Consider the following 25,026-nt stretch of genomic DNA (forward strand, 5'->3'; position numbering starts at 1 on the left):
TTCCCTTAATAAATAAAAAATAATATCAAAACTTATTCTCCATGCTTTTTTGTTTTCGAAATTATAGGATTTGATGTTTTCGTAAATGAAATATCATCTAATGAAAGGCAGAACTTCTTCTTTTTCTTCTCAAGGGAAGGCCTCAGCTACCAGGACTCTACAGCAACTAGTCCACCTTTCAGTCCATTGTTTTGATTGTAGTTTTTGGACGATTTTCGTATATTTATATATTCTGTAGTTAATTATCTTGATCATTTTCATTTCATTTCAACGTTTTCCCATAAACCGGATCATTACAAGTGAAAGTATCGTAAATTATCTAAAAGAATTTAAACAAAATCGTTTTTTATCTTTGTGAAAATAGTTTCGATTCATTTAATGAAAAAAGTTACACTAAGAAAAATTGTTTATTCGAATGCAGTTGTTTTACGACTTTTTGGGCGGTTCTATTTATATTTTTTGTTAAAATTTTTGCAACACTGAACGCCATCATCGTTTTTAAAACAATTAACCTCAAATTCCCGCTTACGTTTAACGAATAACATAAAATACTAATATAAAAAATTAAACACATTGATATACATCGAAGGAATAGCTTCTAAATGATTCTATAATTATCAAAACCGTTATTACAGAATACGTTGATAAACTGTACTGTTCTGCAATACGAATTCTTAATCTTAATAGATTTAATGGAACAGATGGTATCATGGTAGTGCCTTAATCCATACTAACGTGAACTAATTCCCAAGATCCATCGAACTACGAGATACGATATCTATATAATCAGAAAGATTACTGAAAATCGACACGATACGCTATCTAATTCAAAAATCAATTCAATTTTTATTATTCTCCAAAGGTTTCTTAGAAAAATAATTCACTGAGGTTAAGTTTCATCACCGAATCCTTGTTCTGACCGTCGAAATTGTTCACTGCGTTCGTTTATCGAATTACTTATGCGGATATTACGCTAAAACCAAAAATCTACAAGACTGTGATCGAAACAGTAATTAAACACACGACAAAAGTTATAAGATAAAGCGAAAAAATGCTTAACGACTTCAAATTTTCGACCAGATCTCGCATCAATAACTAATTCAAACAGGAAAACATTCCACGCCTATGACAAACTAATAGATTTGGAGATATGGCAACACTGATTTGTATATGTCAAATCTGTCATTGTCATTATGAAATTTGACATTTGTAATGGTGAACCTACTCAAAACGTACCTATCACAATGTTATTGTTAGCAGTATTATAACCAAATATTGTTGGACTAAATGTTTATTTAATATGATTATTAACTGTTGTCGTAGTTTCCACGAGTAAATAATTTCATATAAGCTTACGATTAATGTGTCTGTTTATTCAAATGGTTTGTAGCTTTAGCGGAAATATTACAATCAATTTAACATATAAAACGTATAAAAACTTCTGCATTTTATATTAACTATCCTTATTTGCGTCTTTTTATTAAATTTGCTATAGAATATGATAATAATAAAATACAAAAACATTATTATACATATTGAAAGTATTATTGCATAAATTAATGAAGCATTGTTTAATTTCCGACTACCATTTATTAATTTATTCAAATTTCATTACATACGCTTAAAAGTAAATTTTGAAATTTAAAAAAAAAGGAAAAAAAAAATTGCAGTCGCGAGATTTGAACCCGGAGTGCAAAATTGATAGACTAAGACGCTACCGACTCATCCACCGCACATGATATGTTGACATGTGATTAAAATTTATTTAAAAACTTATTGACTCGGAGACTTGACACAATACTTGGTGTATAAGCTTGTCCTATTAAAAAATACTTTATCATTGTTTAATTAATTGATAATTCAGCATGCACCTTTTCGTATTTGCATGACTTTACGTCTAAAGAAAATATATGTCATATTTAAGCGATTCAATTCACGGGTGAACGTTAATAAGGTCAATGCACATGCTCCAGTCGACAAAGACAGCAATCCAACGCAATCGTCTCTCTCTTTGAAATAATTACAATCAATTCAACATATAAAAACTTCCGTATTTTATATTAACTATTCTTATTTGCGTTTTTTTATTAAATAAAATACGCTTAAAAGTAAATTTTGAAATTTAAAAAATAAGCAAAAAAAATTGCAGTTGCGAAATTTGAACCCGGAGTGCAAAATTGATAGACCAAGACGCTACCGACTCATCCACCGCATTTAATATTATGACGTGTGATTGAAAGTTATTTAAAAACTTGTTGACTCGGGGACTTTGCACAATACTTGATGGATAGACTTGTACTGTTAAAAAATACTTTATTATTGTTTAATTGGTTGATAATTCAGCATGCACCTTCTCGTATTTGCGTCTTTTTATTAAATGAAATACGCTTATAAGTAAATTTTGAAATTTAAAAAAAAAAGGAAAAAAAAAATTGCAGTCCCGAGGTTTGAACCCGGAATGTAAAATTGATAGACTAAGACGCTACCGACTCATCCACCGCATTTGAAATTTTGACATTTGATTGAAAGTAATTTAAAAACTTATTGACTCGGGGACTTGACACAATATTTGGTGGATAAACTTGTCCTATTAAAAAATACTTTATCATTGTTTAATTGGTTGGTAATTCAGCATGTACGTTCTCATATTTCCATGACTTTGTGTCATAAACAAGCGATTCAATTCACGGGTGAATGTTAATAGTAGACACAGTAGACAAAGACAGCAACTCAACGCATAGTGGTTATAGCGTTTTCATTTGCACACCCTGTACGTAACGTTACGAATAAAAATCTTACCTCATATTTTGAATTTTAACCGATGTCCTACCATTCCCGATTCTCCTTTGCTCGTCGTGAATCCTAGCAACCCTCATTGCATTCACATTATCGTCTTTTTTCACACTTTTTTTCATAAAAGAAAAATTGTTACGTTTTTTGTTAATTTTCTGAAATTTTCCGACTCTCAACGACAACATTATCCTTATTTTAATGTGCCTTATGACATATTTTTCCGTTTTCGCACTAAGTTTCATTTGATTTTCACCAGATGATCTGTTACATAACCTCAATTGATTATTGGAAACTATATTTTCAAGTCTCGTTGAAGGTAATGGAGAATAAACTGGGTTGAAATAAATATTATTCAACGAATTATAATTTTCTTCTGAACATTCATAGATAATATCTTCGTGTAAATTAGTTCTAGCGTTCAAAGTATTAGATAAGGTTATGTTCCTTCCTAGACTAGTTTTTTTTGTGTACTTTTGATTGTTTATTATACGCGAATGAGTTTGTTTATCATCGTATACAGGGTTCACAGTAAATTTACAATTGTTTAATCGCAATTTCTTTTTTTGGCCAGGCTTTACGTATTTCCATATATCAGATATCAAACTGCACCTTCTTCTATCCATCAATAATCTTTCTTTATAAATCTGAGGAAGACTCAACTCTTTATTTTCATCGGAAACGTGATCGCATATTGGGAAATGTTCTCTATAATTTCTGTTAACCTCTTTAAACATCTGTGACATTTCAAGGTCATAATTTTGTTTTGTAATTTCGACGGTATTCGCGTCACTGTCTACAGAAAGAAGTTCGTCGATATTTTCCATAGAAACTGAATCTGCTTCTGATAATTCTTCGTAGTTTCGTGCTTTTCCTATATCAAAGGCAATAAATAACAAAAACAATGGATCGTACCTATAATTATACGAAAAATTTATCGTTTTATCAATATGCATTGCTGCTGTAACTAATATTAACACTCACTTCGAGTCAGAGCGCTCTGCGTGTAAATAGGAGTGACCTACCGCTTGTCAAAAGTCACTCTTTTTTTATCTGCTGCATAAACGTAAAATTTCTTGCAAAGAATTCGTGCTTGTGCTCTTAAAGACAGTAAATTGACATTGAAAATGATAACTGACAAGCTGTCAATTTCCAAAACAACCCAAACTTGAAATGTGTACGGAAATCGTACCTCGGCATTGACAGCTGACGCATTTGAAATCAAACCAAAATGGCCGAATGAAATGTTGTTTCATCAAGACAATGAATTGAAGCGTTATTCGCCAGATTTATCCCCGTTGGATTATTTTCTGTTGCCAGACTTGAAAAAATGGCTTGGTGGTAAAAGATTTTGAGGAGAACGACGATTCTTATTATAAAAAGGACATCGAACTAGTATAAAATGTCTGTAGTCCAATATTTTTGAAATTTATTGCCTTTTTACGTACCTAACTCCAATAAATGGCTTTTATTATGCACCCAACCTTTGCTAATAGTCCATTCTTTCAACCATTCCGGTTTTTTTAACGCGTCTTCTTCTTTTTTCGATTTTTTTATCGGGAGTTTGCCGTTCAACATTTGTTTACGATTTTGGGAGGGATGTAAACCGTTCGGATTCCAAGAACCACGACTAACGACGAAACTCAAGCAAAAACAACGAAGAATACTCGTCAAAAATGACATTTTTTTCATTTCAGTTACCACCGAAATGCATTTTATTCTTTAGTTTTTATTTTTAAGCAACACTGTAGAAGAAATACGTAATCTGTCACTTGTCAAAACTGACGCGTGTGCCGCACTTTCGTTGGAATTGCTTTACGACCGTTTCATTAATTTATTTTTGTTAGACTGAAACGGTTATGGACATATTATAATTTTTTTTTTTTGTAAAACGGAAATGTATTGTCGATGTTATTTTGTTTTGAGTTGAGTAGTGTGACCGGTCACCTATTGTTGACGGTTATGTACCTGCATATTTGTATAGTGTGTTTTAAGGTTAATAGTCAGTTTCAGACTCGATATTTTTATGTATATTACAGTTTGTTGAATTCCATACCGACTCTAACAAAAATCAACGACTAAAAATATTATTATTACGTCATTTAAATAATAATAATCTAAACTAATACAATAATAATTAAGTTGGGTCTTCTCGAAGGAAAATTCTTGTTGTTTACGCATGTCTCGGGTCAGAAAAACTTCTCGACATGCCCCTCTTCGCTATTCCGAAGCCCTACTCAAACTTTTAGGTTATGTTAAATCCTAAAACCTAAAATATTTGAAACAACGACCTCTAGCGTTCACGTTGGTAAATAAATTTATAAGAAATTATATATTCCGTATTCCTGGGAAGAAGATCTTTCAAATAACATGAATTTTATGAAAATCGGTTAAGCAGAACCGGACTTACAGCCTATTTTCATAACAAAGTTCCCACTCTCCCCCACCGATTATTTGAAAACATAGACTAGAACTTGTTAATCAAAAAATATGCAGAATTTATTTAAGAATTCGATTATTATATATAAAATGCCACTAAATCGGGTAAATTTCGAAAAAATTTCATTTTTCAATTTTATATTTTCAAACACACCCTCTAGCGGTGGTTCTAAATTTCTGAAAATCATTTCCACGTGTTTCTCTAGGCCATAATTTTTCTCCTAAAGCTGTAAAATAACCCGTTTCTTATATATGGTCGTTTTTAGTTGCCCGCCCGGTATATTCCATGCAAAAACAGAAGTTCTATAATTTTAAATAAAAACTCAACTTACCATTGCCTAACCTTGAAATTATTTGCTTTAATATTTGCCTACCACACGAGATGACGAAACATCTAGTTCTTTTCGATAACGTCCTTATAACCCAAGCAAAATTCAAACATTATATTGAGTTATTTTCTAATTATTACTTTTCTTCAGATTACTTAAGAGAAAATGCTGTATAAATAACAATTTGATTCATTTAAAAATTCGTTTCCCCAAAACTAGGAGAAAAATTCTGACGTTGGCAACACTGTTTTACGGACGACATTCGCACTTTCATTTATTTTTATTAGTTCCTATTATTTACTTAATATTGACAATCACAGATACACAATTCATAAAACAATAATATAATTGTTATTTTAATAATAGTCTATTCATAAAAACATGTTTCCTTGTCAAATATTCAACACCTGTTATGATTACTAGTATTATTTTTGTTGGTGTTCGTTGACCGACAGACGTATCGGCTGAAGGCCAAGGAGTTTTCTTTCTACTTTCTTAGAGAAATTTCATCATTATTGTCATTCTAGGTCTCGAATCGCCACAGGCGAAAACAATTATTGATTCTTTCAAGTATTAATTCTCTAAAAATAAATAAAAGTATTTAATGGAAAGCATATGAAGTACGTTATACATCAATTTACAAGACATTTGGTTCATTATACAAGGAAAGTTTGACGATGTATTTCACTCGTTTGTTTTCGGTACATTTCTAATGTCATCTGTCAAAATTTCATATAAATCTGACAGGCATATTAGTTTTAATACTCTTATTTAGAAAATAGTTTTATTTGTTCGATAAATACAAAGGAAAATTAATTAAATACGATATTTGATACTTAAGTTTTGAGATTATGTCAAATCTGTCATTGTCATCATAAATTTTTGACATTTGGTGAACGTACTTAGGACGTGTTCTGCTATTTGAGTTGTTTACAGATACTTCAAATATTCATTTTGGTTAAAAAATGGAAATTAATCGCGATTATTTTGTGTATTACAACACCGTGTTTCGTTAGTTTTTCTATTCAATCGTGATCGCGCTTCGCTACAGGATGACTTTCGTCAAGGTCATCCATATTGTTGTGCTCTTGGGCCATAAAACTGTGCGTTTATTATTATATTTTTATGTTTATGTTAGTTGGTAAAATGTTAGCAGCCAACTTCATGTATGTCATGTGTCAGTTGTCTAAGTTGTCGGCTGAAAATAATATGTGATGTAGCAAGTATATTTTTATTTATATATTAATAAAATATTTAAACTTCAAGAAAGTAATTATTATTTCAATGCAAGAAGGCTCTTCCAAGTAATAATCAAACAGTTTATTGTTTCTTTTTGTATCTACTAATTGGTTGAAGTTTATATTTTACATACAGATGTCATCTGTACAGGTTAGTTTTTCGGAAGCTTCGATTTTATATATAAAAAGTAGAAAAACCGGACTGTGTTTGTAAATACGTTGATACTTGGTTGTAAAAGTATATTTAAATATTGTTTACGATAAAATTTATTTGAGTGAAAGCATTGAGGATTCATCAGATATATGAGTAAGATTTTCTCACATTAAACAACTGTGATTATCTTTTATTATTTTTCGGTATAATAGAATAGAAACTGACCTAGTTTAATGGATATGAAATAATTAGAAATAACGTGTTTTGGTACGTCCCTGCCACACGTATAATAAAAAATTTGTGAAAATATTATTTTTATTGTTCAATTATGGTTAACGCATTTTTTTTTTCGTTTCATTCCTACAATTTCCGAAGATGATCAATTTAATCTACAGTAAATACAATCCAAAAGAAATATTTTGCATACTTAAACATTTTCTAAAACTAAATCATTATTACTACTCTCCATCAACTGATCTCGTGATAGGATGTTGCCACATTTCTTGAGCGAAAATTATAGTCGGAAATCGATTGTTATGTGCTAAATGTATCGCTGTCATATTTATATTAAAATTGTTATCGAATTATTTTAATTTAAAACTCACATATCGTTTAATAAATTTCAATGAGCATGAAGTATTGTACTAATTCATTAATTTAAAATCTACTTAATTGGAAAAAATCATACATCAATGTAATTATTTACGTTACCTAGATATCCATGCCGTTTATTAGTAACAGTAAATTGTTTTTATATTAATTACAATATTGTAGATTATTCATTAATAAATTAATACTATTATTAATGATTTTATGACAGCTAATATACTTCTTCGTAATATTTTAAAAGTGAAATATGGCAACAGAGTAAATTATTGAAAGCATGGTATTAATCAAACTGTTCTGTGCACGATGTTTATTTAAAAAATGCTTTATGTCAACTGTCAATGGTAAATATAATCGTTGCTATGGAAATTTTGATCATATTTGGTACTATTATGAAGTACCAACTTTCATAAGTCATTTCGATTAATTAGAAAAAAGTGACAGCTACTTAAGTCAAGCTATTTTTGTTATTTTCAAATCAATTATCATTGCTTGAGCTTGGTCATACATACATCGATAATGATAAACGTTCTGGTCGTTCAATTGAGTAGCAATGTTGCCACATTTCTTATGAGAAAGTCTTAGTCGGAAATCGGCTTGTTTTAATGTTTTATCTCGATTATCGATAAGTTCTTTAAATTTAGAATAACTATTTTTTAATAAAAAGAATTTGTTTTTTCAAAATCATACAAACGATGTTCAATACTAAAAAATAACAACAATAAAATCCATCGAACTGACCTTAATCACCTCAAGAATCCAAAAAATATTCAACACTTTCGATTGTCACACTTCTTTAAACACAAATTTTCGTCTATCACGCGCGAGTTTTTTTTTAAGATGTAAAAGCACGAACCACTCGCTGCGGTTCGAAGAAGAGATTTGAATCTTCAGACAGCTGATCGAAGAGAGTTGAGTTGAGAGGCGCTTCTCCGCGATGTGTAGCACATATGAAAGATGATTTCACAAATTAGTACGATAGAACTACACCGTAGAAATGTTTAATAATTTTTTTATACACTCAATTATACGAGGTGTGTTTATTGAACTTTCTATTACAAATACGAGGGTTGCAATTAAGTTTTTAGATAGAAAAGTATAAACAAATATTTATAATTATGTTTTATTACAATAACATAAGAAAATGGAGGACACCTTTAAGAAATTCATCCTGTAGCGAAGCGCGATCGGGATTTATTAGAAAAACAAACGATTCGGGGTGTTTCAAGATAATGTTAAATCACTAAAAGTCAAAACTGATGGTTTAATCCGCGATTTTCTAACCAAAATAACATTTCTCGTACATACAAAGTGCGTTCACCATTGAATATGTCATATGTCATAAGTCACACTCCATGATGGTAATGTCATTGACGTAAGTATAACTACAAACATATTAGTACAGTTCAATTACCTTGGAATTAGTTAAATGTAATAAATTGTTGTGAAATTTTATTTAAAAAACAGCGAAAGAAACTTATTAACTTATTTAACGAATTGTATAGTGGCGAATGTGAAATCCAAATCTTTAAATGAAAAGTTTTCAAAAATAATCTGCATCTAATTTAATCGGACTAATTCGTAGGAATCGAGCGGACGTTGCAGAACCGGATTTAAGATATGAAACTAGCGGAAAATAATCTGCAAGGTTTTATTTGCTATTAGAAACATTGGATGCAAACAAGGACAATAATTATTATTAACTCATAATTTTTGATACGATACAACCTTGAATATTATCAACGATGCGTATTTTTTTAGTAATTCATTGGGAAGCGGTAGGGGGCCAATTCGTCGAATACGGTACTGTTTTTAGTATACACGGTGAACGAACTTCGATAATTTCTAAAATAATTAGTGAAACTCATCGCCCTTCTAATCTCATCCTCGTATATAAAATAATTGATCAACGGTATGTTTTAAAAGTTGATGAATAAATTTATAGAAACGGGTTCTGCGGAAAACGACGCGAACCTCGGCGACCTTTCAGTCGGAATGACAGTTTTAGGTCACTCGCTGATGGATGCCCAGTCGATAAGGAGACAAATTCAGGCTTCTGGTGAGCCCCGTTAAGTTTTAAAATATACGTTTAATGTTATAACGTAAACTGCAGGTGAAAAATTTAAAGTGTTTAAAGTATGATAATTAGATAAAACTCCAATGAAACATCGAGTGTTAAATCACTCTTTGGAAAGCGTAAATAAATATTAAAAATCCATGCCATAGGTAGATAATTTTATTTTTCATCGTACAAAATCTCCTTCATGACTGTTTTTACAAGTCTAGACATCCCAGCAATCAATTTGTTGGGATATATGCCCCCATCTTTCTCATAAAGCAATCGACCCGAGGATGACCACGATGACGGACGTTCCCGTCAAGTTTTTCCTACAAAATCTCAATGGGATAGAGATCCGAGTACCGAGGAGGCCAAACCATGTATATCAACACCTCCATCTTCAATTTTAATCGTTCCAGGTCTAGAAAAGAAACCCGTAACAATAATCAAGTTACCACCAAGCTTGTTTGTTGAGAATACAGTCTGGTATCATCTTTTTTTGGTCGTTAATCAAATCGAATAAATCAAAATTGGATTATTCCGCCCAAAAAACGTTTTCTAAAATCTTACCTACTATTTTTTTAACAAAAACTACTTCTTTATATGAATTATTTTTGTTTATAAAACATTCTTAAACAACATCTATTTCGCTTAATGATAATAACTTCTAATATCTAAAAAAATCTTCAAATTCCTAAGTTTGTGATAAATTTTTTGAATTGTTCACGTTCAAATTTGCTTTTATTTATAAAACAACGATGGCTGAACCCATTTTAAGACGTTTTCAATGTAGAAACCACAAGTTTAGTATAATTGAGAATGTTTGTGAGCAAAATCATGTTAATCATTTACAATTTCTACACTTGTAGCAAACACACGTTTATTAGGTACATAAAACTTTCCATAGATAAAAAAAATGTTTGATAACTTTCACTAAATGTATTTACACTGTCATTTATCATTGTTTTAAGTTGATAAGTACATTTAAAATAGCCGTAATTTCTAATTATACCATCAAATGTTAAAGTTTGTTATATAATTATAATTTTTTGTTTTATTATTAGTTAATTTCTTGGTGATACAATGACATAACCTCAATTTAGATGAGTACTTTTAGTCTCACTGAATATTGGTAATAATTTAACCACAATTTCATCGAAATCGATGAAATTGATCCAACATTTCAATAATTAAACTCATTCTCGTTGTAAAATTATAATTATTTGCTTCAGTTCGAATCGACTATGGTTTTATTAAATCTAAATTAAAGCAGTTAATTAGTTACTAAACGTGAAATTATTGCACACTTACTTTTTAATCGAATCAAAACAAAATAGCAATTAATAAAATAATAAATAAATCGGCGCCAATTTACCCCAAATATTGATCAGTATCTCTCAATAAATTATTCTAGTTCAATCCTTCTTATTTCTGTCGATAAATCACGATACTTTACAAACTAACATAACAATAAATAACACGTTCACTTTCAATGAAATTTTACTTAAAAATCGAGTTTTTTTATTCATCTTTAGAAGATTCGGTGTATAAATGTGACAGCTGTCATAATAAGCTGGAAATTCTGGAACCGTTAGTGATATTCATACACTACTACACTGACGCGCGTTTACCTTCAGTTTGTTAAGACGATAACTTAGTTATCGAAACGCGCGTTAGACAGTGTAATTAATTCTTAGTGTACAACAGTCTATTCAGTAATCTGTCATACTATTAGTTTACGAGTTAGACAATTTTTAGCGAAGTAACTTTTGTTATGAATTTCGTGTGTACATAAAGCTTTACTATTTAGAAAAAAATCAAATCGATAAACATTATTTGGATTTTGTTATGAGGGAATGAATCGTTGAGACGTGTTTAAACGAGGTACTTTGGCCTTGGGACTTTAAAGATATCAAAAGAATGATTTGTGTATGTCAAAGTTTTGTTCGAGGTGATTGCCTCGCGAATTAATGATTTTGAGCAGGGTCTAGAGCTGAAAAATCGTAATAAACTTGAAATTTTGCATCGTTATATGAAAATTCGTCTTTTGAGCGTGGAAACAGTCAAAAATAGGCTGGTAAAGTTATAAACTATCTTCAAAAGCATAAATATCGGCGCCGTGTTACGAATTAATGAAAAAATTATATCAAAAGTGCTTTATATTCTCCAGATTCGACCCCCAGCGACTTCGTAAACAAATAGCCGCTGTGATAAGAACAAAGGCAACGCGTTTTCGGCCAAATTTTAGAATTCCGTTATAACCGGACATGACCGGCATCACGGCGTATGTCGTGGACGAGTTTGGTACGGTAATATGTCGAAACAAGTTTGAGGGTGACTGAATACACCAAGTAGTAGTTTGAATTGAAAAAAAAAGACGTAACTTACTTGGAAAACATATCCGTCAATGTCAAAACTGAATTATTTTTCTCGAACAAAAACCAATTAGACGTTTCGATGAAGTATTGAAACACTTCAGCTCCTTTCAAAGGTCTGTCCAAAGTACTGATTTTCGTAATACCACGCTCGGCGTTGGTAAATTTCAAACACCCCGTAGTTTTAGCTAATTTTATATATTTCGCGCTATACTTTAATTTTTTATTCATATTTCTTTTTATATTACTAATAATAATAATAAGAAACTACTTATTCATTAAAAGTATCATCGGAAACTGTTTTCGGTAATTTATTTTGACTTTTACTTTGTCAGAAGTTTTATCCGATTTTGCGAAATTCGACGTGTTTATTAAATAATATTAAATAACATATTAGTTGATTAATATAAAATTACATAGGAGGCACGTAGATGGCGTAATCAATTTTTTTTTTTTTTTATTAAACTTATAATTTTCTTGCAAAAACTTTCGATTTGTGTCAATCACGTGTTTAAATGACAAATCCGTTCGAGCCGAAACACTATTTTTATAAAATAAGTTGTAATTTAATTATATACCGGGTATCCCAATAAAAATAATTAGCAACTGCCTTCCACAGTTTATGACTTATTTCCATAGCGTTGCATTGAAGTTGTGATATTGACCAGACCTCGTACAACGTTCATTAATCCAATAACTGTGAACTGTACTTGATTTCTACGTTGTAATTGAATTCCGCGCTTCGAGATGCTGGTCAATTTGATTTGATTGAGTTTATTACTTGTTATGTTAATAACGTTAATCCAAATCTACCAAAACTCCTTATTAATTTTAACTTTTAACCCTTTGATGACATTAGCAGCGCGCATTCTGTCAATTCAATGTCAAATGTCAAAATTAAAGAAGTTTATATTGTCCAAAACGTTAAGGTTAGATTCGTATTCTTAAATTTATTAATTTTCAGCGCTATTTTTTTAATTTTTTCTTCCATTAGAATCTTTCCCTGACAGTAACCAACACAACAGCATTTATATATATACAGGGTGTCCCACGATGAGTTAAAACTATTTGTGTATGGCAAAATACTTATAGTATAATCATGAAAATTTCTACGTTTGGGTTTTTTGATACGATCTTTTTAAATAAAATATTTTCGAAAATGGCCGACTTCCGGTTCTACCGGAAGTCGGCTGTAACTTTGTTATTTTAAATGAAACACCCTGTATATTAATACATTTTTGAAATCTACGTAAAATTTTAGTATACTTTTGTCTGAAAACTTTTTTCGAAAAATGCATACATTTTGAGTTATTAATTTTTTTGTAAAAAATTTGACAGTTGCAGACCCTTATAAATTATTTTTTTACGAGGATATCCTTAAAGATACGAAAATGGTTTCTGTTCGATTGCTTTTAGCAAGGTTAGACGTATTTGAATCTATATTAAAACATGTTTCATCTTATACGGGGTGTATATAAAAAGTGTTCAAAGTTCAACTTCATAAATATCAAATTTCTTTAGTTTTTCAAATAGAACCACCTGTTTTTTTCTATTTTAATGCATTTATATGTGAAAAATAAGGCAAATTCATGTATATTTCCTTATACCTAAACCTCACCGTTATCCAGATATTAAATATTTTCTATAAATTTAAACCACACCTGCATCTCTAAAAATTTACAGAAAATATTTAAAATCTGGATAACGGTACGGTTTAGGTATAGGAAAGTATATATGAATTTGCCTTATTTTTTATCCCTGAATGCATTAAAATAGAAAAAACCGGGTGGTTCTATTTGAAAAACTAAAGAAATTTGATATTTATGAAGTTAAACTTTGAACACTTTTTATACGCACCCTGTATAAAATGAGAAATTTTTCAATATAGATTCAAATACCTTTGACCTTGCTTAAAGCAACCGAATAAAAACCATTTTCATATCTTTAAGGACGTAGTCGTAAAAAAATAATTCATAAAGGTCTGCAACTGTCAAATTTTTTACAAAAAAATTAATAACTCGAAAAGTATTCATTTTTCGAAAAAAGTTTTCAGACAAAAGTATACTAAAATTTCACGTAGATTTCAAAAATGTATTAATATACGTGGTGTTCTATTTGAAAAAATGAAGAAATTTGATATTTATGAAGTTGAACTTTGAACACTTTTTATACAGACCCTGTATAAAATGAGAAATTTTTCAATATAGATTCAAATACGTCTGAATTTGCTTAAAGCAACTGAATTAAAACCATTTTTATATCTTCAAGGGTGTAGTCGTAAAAAAAATTATTTATAAAGGTCTGCAACTGTCAAATTTTTTACAAAAAAATTAATAACTCGAAAAGTATTCATTTTTCGAAAAAAGTTTTCAGACAAAAGAATACTAAAATTTTACGTAGATTTTAAAAATGTATTAATATACATGGTGTTCTATTTGAAAAAATGAAGAAATTTGATATTTACGAAGTTGAACTTTGAACACTTTTTATACGCACCCTGTATAAAATGAGAAATTTTTCAATATAGATTCAAATACCTTTGACCTTGCTTAAAGCAACCGAATAAAAACCATTTTCATATCTTCAAGGGTGTAGTCGTAAAAAAATAATTCATAAAGGTCTGCAACTGTCAAATTTTTTACAAAAAAATTAATAACTCGAAAAGTATTCATTTTTCGAAAAAAGTTTTCAGACAAAAGAATACTAAAATTTTACGTAGATTTTAAAAATGTATTAATATACATGGTGTTCTATTTGAAAAAATGAAGAAATTTGTTATTTACGAAGTTGAACTTTGAACACTTTTTATACGCACCCTGTATAAAATCAAAAGTTTTTCAACATAGATTAAAATACGTCTGAATTTGCTTAAAGAAACTCAATAAAAACCATTTTCATATCTTCAAGGATGTAGTCGTAAAAAAATAATTCATAAAGGTCTGCAACTGTCAAATTTTTTACAAAAAAATTAATAACTCGAAAAGTATTCATTTTTCGAAAAAAATTTTCAGATAAAAGAATACTAAAATTTTACGTAGATTTCAAAAATGTATTAATATACAGGGTGTTTCATATAAAATAACAAAGTTATAGCCGACTTCCGGTAGAACCGGAAGTCGGCCATGTTTGAAAATATTTTAGTTAAAAAGATCGTATCCGAAAACCCAAACGTAGAAACTTTCATGATTCTACTATAAGTATTTTGCTATATACAGATAGTTTTAACTTCGTCGTGGGACAACCTTTATATATAATATTAAAAAAGAAATATTATTGATGGTTTTAATAAACTTTCACTTACCTCTGTTCAGTTTCCTTGAGTTTCAAGTGGAATTCCTCACAATCGCACACATTTCCTCTGAAATTAAAATCCGAACACATCGAGTCGATCAAACTGGTGGATAGAGTTTCGTTTCCCGCGTCGTTAAAAGCAAATTCCGGAAAATCGAAGTAACTCCAATCCGTGTTTCCGTATTGATTCGATCGAAAAAAAATCCCCGTTTCACGTTTTCTGCGTTTTTGAGTCACGTGCAAACGAAGAAGTTTCAAGATACACATTTTTTATCACTCTCGTTAAATATTTGTATTTATCGACATCGTCATTCGCATTTTCGTTTTCGTCTGTCGATCTATTTTCATTCCATAGCGAATAATAATGAAATTATAATAGAAAGTAAACTTTGCGGTATGACTGACAACGGTTATTTTAACACTGTGACAAGTGAAACAATTGTATCACGAATCTAAGTGAACGAAACGTTTTTTTATGCTCGAAATAATCTCCTTCAAAACTCATTTCGAAATCCTCATTAAATAATAAAAACACGGTGTAAAAATTAAAATAACAAAAACGGGTAAAATAAACAACATGGCGGCTATAACGAACCGTCAACTATATATTTAGCAGAAACCATATTGTAAAAAGTTTGAAGTGTTATAATTCAAAAACTATGCGTCATACAAAAAAAAGTTTCGAATAAAAAAGATGACAAAAATTATTGTCCTCAAAAATGATTTCTTCTATTTTTGTCGTACGATGCGCGGTTCGCGAGATATTCGATAAAACGTATTTAACAAGATGGCGGCTGCCGCGAACGCTCCCCTATGTGACTCATACGTAAAATTATATGGAACGCCACTGCCGAGGAACTCGTTTACAGTGTTGCCGCTGTGAGATAGATAATGTCTGTTTCGTTTATATTGTATAGAAATAAAATATTTTTTCGTTTATTTGTGTTAAATAATGTGAAAAAGGTTTTTTTAATGTCAAATTTATAGGGTAGTGGAGTAGGACTATGACTTTCAGGGTATTATATAAAAAAAAAACGTTAATTAAGTGATTACAGCTTTATTTTACACCTGAATCAATTAGAAAATAATAATTAGATGAAATGCGGTCTAATACTAGATTTTGTTCGTTTTATTTGGTTAACCTTTTACAAGCTTTAAAACTATCATTATATTAAATACTAGAAAAATGAATCGTATTTTCCTAAAAAAATTTACACCTTTGTGAAAAAAAAATTACGTCTGAAAATATTTTTAAAAGAAAAAAACTCGAGTCCAAAATATTGATATTCAAGAACAGAAAATACGAAATCCCGGAAAATCTGACAACTACGTAAGTTAATATTTACTCATTATGAAAAATTCAATGTGAAAATAGACAAAAATTCAAAGAAAAACCATGAAAATAGACAAAAATTCAAAGAAAAACCAAAAAAATAAACAAAAATCGAAGAAAAACCAAAAAAATAAACAAAAATCGAAGAAAAACCAAAAAAATAAACAAAAATCGAAGAAAAACCATGAAAATAGACAAAAATTCAAAGAAAAACCATGAAAATAGACAAAAATTCAAAGAAAAACCAAAAAAATAAACAAAAATCGAAAAAAAAAAACATGAAAATAGACAAAAATTCGGAGAAAAACCAAAAAAATAAACAAATATCGAAAAAAAAACCATGAAAATAGACAAAAATTCAAAGAAAAACCAAAAAAATAAACAAAAATCGAAAAAAAAAACATGAAAATAGACAAAAATTCGGAGAAAAACCAAAAAAATAAACAAAAATCGAAGAAAAACCATGAAAATAGACAAAAATTCAAAGAAAAACCATGAAAATAGACAAAAATTCAAAGAAAAACCAAAAAAATAAACAAAAAACGAAAAAAAACCATGAAAATAGACAAAAATTCAAAGAAAAACCAAAAAAATAAACAAAAAACGAAAAAAAACCATGAAAATAGACAAAAATTCAAAGAAAAAACCATGAAAATAGACAAAAATTCAAAGAAAAACCAAAAAAATAAACAAAAAACGAAAAAAAAACCATGAAAATAGACAAAAATTCAAAGAAAAATCAAAAAAATAATAAAAATCGAAGAAAAACCATGAAAATAGACAAAAATTCAAAGAAAACCAAAAAAATAAACAAAAATCGAAGAAAAACCAAAAAAATAAACAAAAATCGAAGAAAAACCATGAAAATAGACAAAAATTCAAAGAAAAACCATGAAAATAGACAAAAATTCAAAGAAAAACCAAAAAAATAAACAAAAATCGAAAAAAAAAACATGAAAATAGACAAAAATTCGGAGAAAAACCAAAAAAATAAACAAAAATCGAAGGAAAAACCATGAAAATAGACAAAAATTCAAAGAAAAACCATGAAAATAGACAAAAATTCAAAGAAAAACCAAAAAAATAAACAAAAAACGAAAAAAACCATGAAAATAGACAAAAATTCAAAGAAAAACCACAAAAAACAAAAATCGGAGAAAAACCATGAAATTAGACAAAAATTCAAAGAAAAACCAAAAAAATAAACAAAAATCGAAGAAAAACCAAAAAAATAAACAAAAATCGAAGAAAAACCATGAAAATAGACAAAAATCCAAAGAAAAACCAAAAAAATAAACAAAAATCGAAGAAAAACCATGAAAATAGACAAAAATTCGAAGAAAAACCATAAAATAGACAAAAACTCGAAGAAAACCATGAAAACAGACAAAAATTCAAAGAAAAAACATGAAAATAGACAAAAATTCGAAAAAAAAACCATGAAAATCGACAAAAATTCAAAGAAAAACCAAAAAAATGAACAAAAATCGAAGAAAAATCATGAAAATAGACAAAAATTCAAAGAAACACCAAAAAAATAAACAAAATTCGAAGAAAAACCATGAAAATAGACAAAAATTGCAAGAAAAACCATGAAAATAGACAAAATTTGAAGATAACCCATTGAAATAGACAAAAATTCGAAGAAAAACCATGAAAATAGACAAAAATTCGAAGAAAAACCATGAAAATAGACAAAAATTCCAAGAAAAACCATGAAAATAGACAAAATTTGAAGATAACCCATTGAAATAGACAAAAATTCGAAGAAAAACCAAAAAAATAAACAAAAATCGAAGAAAAACCATGAAAATAGACAAAAATTCGGAGAAAAACCAAAAAAATGAACAAATATCGAAAAAAAACCATGAAAATAGACAAAAATTCGAAGAAAAACCATGAAAATAGACAAAAACTCGAAGAAAACCATGAAAATAGACAAAATTTATGAAAATAAAACCAAAAAGGGATTGGATAGTAAAAAAATTCGCTTTTTTAGGTTATGTATATCGATGTGACGTATGTTAATTATTTTCTTTTGCTAAAATTGATTTAGTTGTTTGTTTTTAAATTTTTTGCGATACATTATGGTGAGTTTTTATTAATTTCAACTACAACAATAGGCTGAAACTTTAAAGTACATTCAACAATTAAGATATTACGTCGAAGACATAACCTCGAAATGTGAAACTTTTTTCTACTCATTCACCACTTCTGGTTAGTTGATTCTGGTTGGAAAAAAAACGGAAAAAACATTTTTTTCTATACAAAAATATCGAAATTGATTTCTCAAATTTGGTAGAAAAGTCGAAATTTTTGTTAAATTTTCAAAAATACAAAATTTTTCAAAAACAATACGATTTTTCAATGTTTCTGATATGATATCAATTTTTTTTAGAATATCTATTCAATTTAGTGCGAAAAAACGTCAAAAATCGAGTTTTTTCTTAAATTTTGAGGTTAGGTTAAACAAACAAATTTCACATGCCACATTTTCATATTGCTATACAAAATTACTTTGAAATAAAAACGAAATTACGTCATAAACATAATGTCAAAATATAAAATGTCAAAAAACCGAAACTCTTTCACCCCTACGCCACTACTTTGTTTCAAAATATATAAGAATAATTAATAGTTCATCTAACACAAAAAGTTTTCAATTTTTTCCTTTTTTTTCCACCCAAATCGACTCGATAATGAAAAATATAGTGACAAATATGAAGCTACAAATAAACACTCGAAATTTCGTACTAAAAACTGTACAAAAACTCTCATCCCTCAAATTCCACCAAACGAACCGACATTTCTTTGTAAAATTTAATATTCACTTCAACTAAAAAGATTAATTCCACGTTGCACCTCGTATCCACGGTTAATGAGATTCTATACCAACTCGAAAATTGCTGCGTATAACACACACTTCAATATAAATGTCATATTTCACATTGAATAATCATATTTAATAAATTACTACATTAATAACAAGTCTCAACACTTGTCTTATATACAATAGGACCTTAAAATTTATATCATAACCTATCCACAACAATATGCTGTGAATTATCATCGAAACACATCCTTAACCTCGTTAATCATCCACAAACTTCCAAGAAACTACTTTACAATTAACATCTAGACACTCCACATCTTTAATAAAACAAAGAGGTAGTTACAAGTCGATAATTAATAATTTTTATTGAATCAAATGTTTATATTGAAATGTATCGTAATTTTTTTTCATTTGGCGTAAATTTTTCACTTACTTTGTTAAAATACCACAGCGTCTGTTTCCGTTTTCATAACCTCATCGCCATTATCGCCATCGACGTGATTTAATTCTTTAGTGTCAGTTTCTTCTGTACCGCATTCGTTGATTACGTTTTCGTTATGATGAACTGCGGCGAAATGATCGAGTAAAAAGTCTCTACTCGAAAAAGTTTCGTCACAAAAATCGCAATCGTGTTCTTCTTGTCCTTCCGGAACTTTTTGTTGATGTTTTCCTATACGCATATGTTTTTCTTTAGTCTTTTTATGTTTGAATCGTTTTTGGCAAACATCGCACGAAAACGGTTTTACTTTGGAATGTCTGTACATGTGAGCTTTGAGGTACTGTTTAACTCTAAAAGAAAAATAATTTATTTATCCCCCACCAAAGATACTACTCTAATTAGATTAATACACGTTTGCCATATTTATCTGTCCCTAACATTGATTTGGATAATTTTATTTCAACAAATGAAATATATTCTAAACATTTCATATTGTATAAATAAATAACTTGTTTTTAATAGAATTATTATTATATTATAAGCTTTTAATAAAATTTCAAAATTTCTTAGAATTCCATATTAATTTAAAATCTACTTATATAAAAGTTGTAAATATCTGTGTGTATCTGGAAACGTCGCAATCTTTGTCATCGAATTATAAACTGCACGCTTGCGCAATTAAAAAATGGATTGACGTTTGTTCATTTATAAATAACTGTTCCATGGTTACCACATCGATGCAGTTCATTACTGATTTATAATCGATTTTAAAAAATCCGAATATCAAAAAGCACTAATGTGAACATAAACTAAATAACTGTTTATTAATTTTTCAAGATTACTCACTTTTCGGGTTAATAATATTATAACATAAAACTTCATGTGAGTAATAGAGACAAACGATTTGGTCCTCAAAATCGATTCTAAATTCTACACGCGATCGATAGAAACGTGTAAGATTTAGATCTGACGAGCAGTTGTCACAGCGTTGCCAATCAAGTGATACCGCCAAGTTGAGTTTTTGTGAAAGTTTTTCAGTTTCTTTTGTTAATTCAATTGTTAAATACTATTTTTGTGCAGTTTTGTGAAAAATATAAGTAATTGTGATATGTGTACGTGAATTTTACAAAAAATTACATCATCTCAATCCCCATTTTTAACTGTAAGTATTTTTAGGTTAAGTTGAATTTTCGTATTTTCAATGGTAAAAGACAGTGAAGGACTAGAGTGATTTGTTATTTTCTAACCGATTACCGACCCCATTTTGCTATACATGGAGCACGAAAATATCGAAATCATTAAATTAAAAGTAAATGTTTGGTGTCTAGGATATTGTTGCAAATGGCGGACGAAAATATTTGCTCTACCATAGGCGTGCTTGCTATATAAATATTGTTTAGTAGCGATCAATATAAAATTTCAACAGAGGAAATCTTCTTAATTGTTGCTGTCTTACAGTTTTTTTAAAGACTCTCAATTATTTCCATTTCTTTATAAAAAAACATACCAGATATGTTTTGAGGGTTTCCAAAAACTAGGGCGAGAATTTTTTCAAATCCAGAGCTTTGTTTTATAGCCAGAGGTGTCGCAAGGATCCCAAAAGCTATTGAGAGCTTTTTTCGGTGTCTTAAGGACTCCCAAGAGGTAGGGCAAGCATTGTTTCAAAGTTAGAAATGTTTGAAGGATTCTCAAGGATTAGGGTGAGCTTTGTTTCAAAGCTAGAGATATCTTGAGAATTCCCAAGGACTAGGGAGATTTTTTTTTAAATCCAAAGATGTCCCAAGGATTCCCAAGAGCTAGTGCGAGCTTCATTCTAAATCCAAGGTTTTAAAGCAAAGTGTCTTAAGAATTCTAAAAGATATTGAGAGCTTTGTTCGAAAGCAAGAGGTGTCTTTAGTATTCCAAGGGATAGAACAATCATTTTCGTAAAGCTAGAAAGGTTTAAGAATTCCCAAGAATTAGTGAGAGCTTTGTTTTAGATCCAGGGATGTCTTGAGGATTCCCAAGGGCGGAGTGAGCTTTGTTTCAAAGCCAGAGGTGTTTTGAGGATTCCCAAGGGCTAGTGAGAGCTTTGTTTTAGATCCAGGGATGTCTTGAGGATTCCCAAGGGCGGAGTGAGCTTTGTTTCAAAGCCAGAGGTGTTTTGAGGATTCCCAAGGGCTAGTGAGAGCTTTGTTTTAGATCCAGGGATGTCTTGGGAATTCCCAAAGGCGGAGTGAGCTTTGTTTCAAAACCAGAGGTGTCTTAAGAATCCCAAAAGATATTAAGACATTTTTACCAATGCGAGAGGTATCTTAGGTATTCCCAGTAATGTCTTGAGGATTTTTAGGATACATTGAAGTTTCCCAGGGTCAAAAATGATCCCAGTAGAAATGTATACATATTATATGATCGCACCTCGTATAAATTGATAGAAAAAGTTATTTTTTATTGAATTTTGTTGACTTACCTAAATTTCTGAAGGCAAATTTCGCACTGATATTTTTCTTCTGTAGCATGACTTTGGCTGTGAGTGTATAATCTTCTCGAAGTTTTGAATGTTTTAGCGCAAATCTCGCACTGAAATTTCCTTTCTTCCGAATGGGTAGCGATGTGATTTTTGAGACTAGTTTTGCTAGCAAAATAATTATTACAAATATCGCACTTGAAATTCTTAGCGCCGGAATGTGTGTTTGTATGTATTTCCAAATTATATCTGAAATAATGGAAAATTAGAAATTTTTGTGAAAAAAAAAATTTATATTACCTGGATGAGAAAACTTTATCGCAAACTTTACATTTGAAGCATTTATCGTGAGTTTTAATGTGGTTTCTCAATAATGCCTTATTGATGAATTCCTTTTCGCAAATGGGGCACTTTCTTTTCTCGTCGTCTTGTTTGTGCTGAAGACGGAAATGTTCCGATAAGTTTTTGGCTTTTTCGAAAACTTTCTGGCAGTATTCACATTCGTATTTGGTTTGCTGGCTGTGTTCTTTAATATGCTTATTATAAAGAAAACGATCATGAAATACCTAAGAATAGTATAAGAATAGTACCTAGTACACGAATCACTACATTTCAAATACTTACCTGACCGCAATGTTCGCACTTGCAAGGCGCATGAGCTCTTTTAATATGCCTCTTGATCCTGTACATCGAAGGGTATATTTTACCGCAAAATTCACACGGAAATTGTAATTCATTGTGAGTACTTAAATGACTCTCTAAACCACGTTCGGTATTGAAAGCTTTGTTACATAATCCACATTTAATTTCGGCTTTTTTCGCGTGCATCGACATGTGGAGTTTGTGCTTGGTTTCGTCGACTGAACTGTGACCGCAAACCTTGCATTTAAAAACTTCAATTATCTTCTCATAATGCACAAAACGGTGACTACGTAACGAAGCACTAGTTCTAAATTCCTTACCGCATTTCGCGCATTTATAAATTTCGCTAGTATTGTGGCATCTTTTGTGTAAACTAAGATGGTTCTTCGAAGCAAAACATTTGTCACATTCTTCACATTTGTACGGTTTGAGACCCAGATGCTTGTTAACGTGTTCTTCTAGCACGCCGAGACTCTGTTGGACTTTATGGCAAATGTGGCATCTTCTCTTTTCTATATAATGATTCTTTTTATGTAATCTGTATTCTTGATACTTGATGAAAATGTCTCCACATATTTGACACTTGTACACAGTCGTTTCGTTTTCAATTATAGTAAAATCGTCGTTTAATGCATTCAATTCTTCAAACGATATATTCAAGTTTTCTTCGTGAATATCTACGATATTATCGGATACATCCAAGTTATATTGCTTAATATCGATATCCCCGTATAATTCCGACTTTATTTCAGTTTTTATCACTTTTTCGCTTGAGGAACACGCCGATGGTTCTATTTTAACTTGTGGACATAGTTCTTCCGGTAAATCAACACTTGAATTATCTGGTTTTAGGTCATTTTCAGTTACAGGTTCTATTTTAACTTTTACTTGTTCTTGTTCGTCATTTGATTCCAATTTTATTTCTATTGGCATCATATTTATGTATTTAAACAACTTTAATATTCAAACAAAATATCTACGTCAGTTATTTTTACTAAATCATTTTTTACCTGTTTCCCAGCGAACAACAAAAATTGTTTACAATCTTGGTAACCATAGATTTTTGCAATTTACATTGGTTATACTGTTGAATAGTTATATCTCTATCTACTTCCAATCGATTACTATATCTATCTCATTTTAAATTGACAAAATCGAATGCTACGGCTTATGAATACATTCAGTGTAATATATGTTGCATAACTTCGAAAATGGAACGTATAAAATTATAAATAAAAAATCATTTTATTCAAATCCAAAACGTAATACATGTCACTATAGTAATATAGATTGAAAAATCTCGTACAGTAACAACAAATATTATATAATTATAACACATTTTAATTTGGAATTCTATTACGGCAACCAAGTGTGCTCGATTATATTGCTGGTTGCATAAGTAGTCGTTAAAATCATCATAACTATTACTACCAGATGAATCATCACCATTCATGGTTTAATAAAATATTATTACTCTACTGTTTTATATTTCTCGTTGTTTCCATGTTGATATATTTGTTTTACGCTTTTCCTTAACAGTATTACGTAAATTACCTGAATCTTTAAAAACACACGGGCTCTTGTTCTATTTTTTATTATTTGACAACAACGTGAAGGGTAACCAACTTTTTATACTTAATTTCCCTGTCTGATAAATGTTAATCGTATTTTACGGCTAGTTTCTTATTTGTTTTTTGTTTACTATAAAAATTACTAAAAATCTTATATTTTTTACAAATATCTACTTCTAGTATCTTTTTGAAGCTGGTGTCATAAATTTACGGTTAGACTAAGATAAACAAACAGTTGGAGAGAATTGAGCAATCTAGTGAATTGTGAAAATCAGCTGATACCCGATTAAAAATGGTCGTTTTGGGGTAAATAAATGTTTATATGTGGTTTATGAAGTTATTTGTTCAATTTTAGACATTATTATTTGCAATTTTATTGAGAAACGTCTTCTTAAAAGGTTGCTACGTGTAGAAGTACGAAATTTTCTCCCGAAAACGTGACTTAGTTGATTTTTTTTACTATACAGTGTTGTGCTTAAAG

At 29.8% G+C, this 25,026-nt stretch overlaps 2 protein-coding genes and 1 long non-coding RNA gene across 3 annotated transcripts in view; all 3 read right to left on the reverse strand.

Annotated features, from left to right (window-relative positions):
* LOC130442933 (uncharacterized) overlaps positions 1-4,473 on the reverse strand; it is a 43,869-nt gene extending 39,396 nt beyond the window's left edge. The window contains exons 1-2 of the mRNA XM_056777342.1: positions 4,239-4,473; positions 2,800-3,664 (exon numbers count right to left, since the gene is read on the reverse strand). Coding sequence (XP_056633320.1) covers positions 2,800-3,664; positions 4,239-4,473 — 1,100 coding nt within the window. The remainder of the gene's footprint in view (positions 1-2,799; positions 3,665-4,238) is intronic.
* A 365-nt stretch (positions 4,474-4,838) lies between these two features.
* LOC130443560 (uncharacterized) lies at positions 4,839-11,203 on the reverse strand. The gene is made up of 3 exons (XR_008909859.1): positions 10,927-11,203; positions 5,562-6,139; positions 4,839-5,052 (listed from the first exon to the last, which is right to left on the reverse strand). It is a non-coding gene; the product is annotated as an uncharacterized LOC130443560 (long non-coding RNA).
* Positions 11,204-16,278: 5,075 nt separating this feature from the next.
* LOC130443558 (zinc finger protein draculin-like) lies at positions 16,279-24,060 on the reverse strand. Its single transcript, XM_056778290.1, has 4 exons — positions 22,957-24,060; positions 22,633-22,898; positions 22,336-22,581; positions 16,279-20,236 (listed from the first exon to the last, which is right to left on the reverse strand). Exons 1-4 carry the CDS (start codon positions 23,908-23,910, stop codon positions 19,885-19,887), a joined length of 1,818 nt encoding a protein of 605 aa, XP_056634268.1. The 5' UTR covers positions 23,911-24,060; the 3' UTR covers positions 16,279-19,884.
* Between the last annotated feature and the right edge of the window lie 966 nt (positions 24,061-25,026).

This window comes from Diorhabda sublineata, chromosome 4, assembly GCF_026230105.1.
Source record: "Diorhabda sublineata isolate icDioSubl1.1 chromosome 4, icDioSubl1.1, whole genome shotgun sequence".
In the NCBI taxonomy this organism is placed as follows: domain Eukaryota; kingdom Metazoa; phylum Arthropoda; class Insecta; order Coleoptera; family Chrysomelidae; genus Diorhabda; species Diorhabda sublineata.

What these genes read in the sequence shown, in the direction of transcription:
- LOC130443558 (XM_056778290.1), bottom strand. Translation starts at nt 23,910, where the DNA reads ATGATGCCAATAGAAATAAAATTGGAATCAAATGACGAACAAGAACAA. An exon ending in AGTGCGAACATTGCGGTCAG is followed by an intron (nt 22,899 to 22,956) that starts GTAAGTATTTGA and finishes TACTATTCTTAG; the next exon opens with GTATTTCATGATCGTTTTCT. An exon ending in ATTTGCCTTCAGAAATTTAG is followed by an intron (nt 20,237 to 22,335) that starts GTAAGTCAACAA and finishes TTTTTCTTTTAG; the next exon opens with AGTTAAACAGTACCTCAAAG.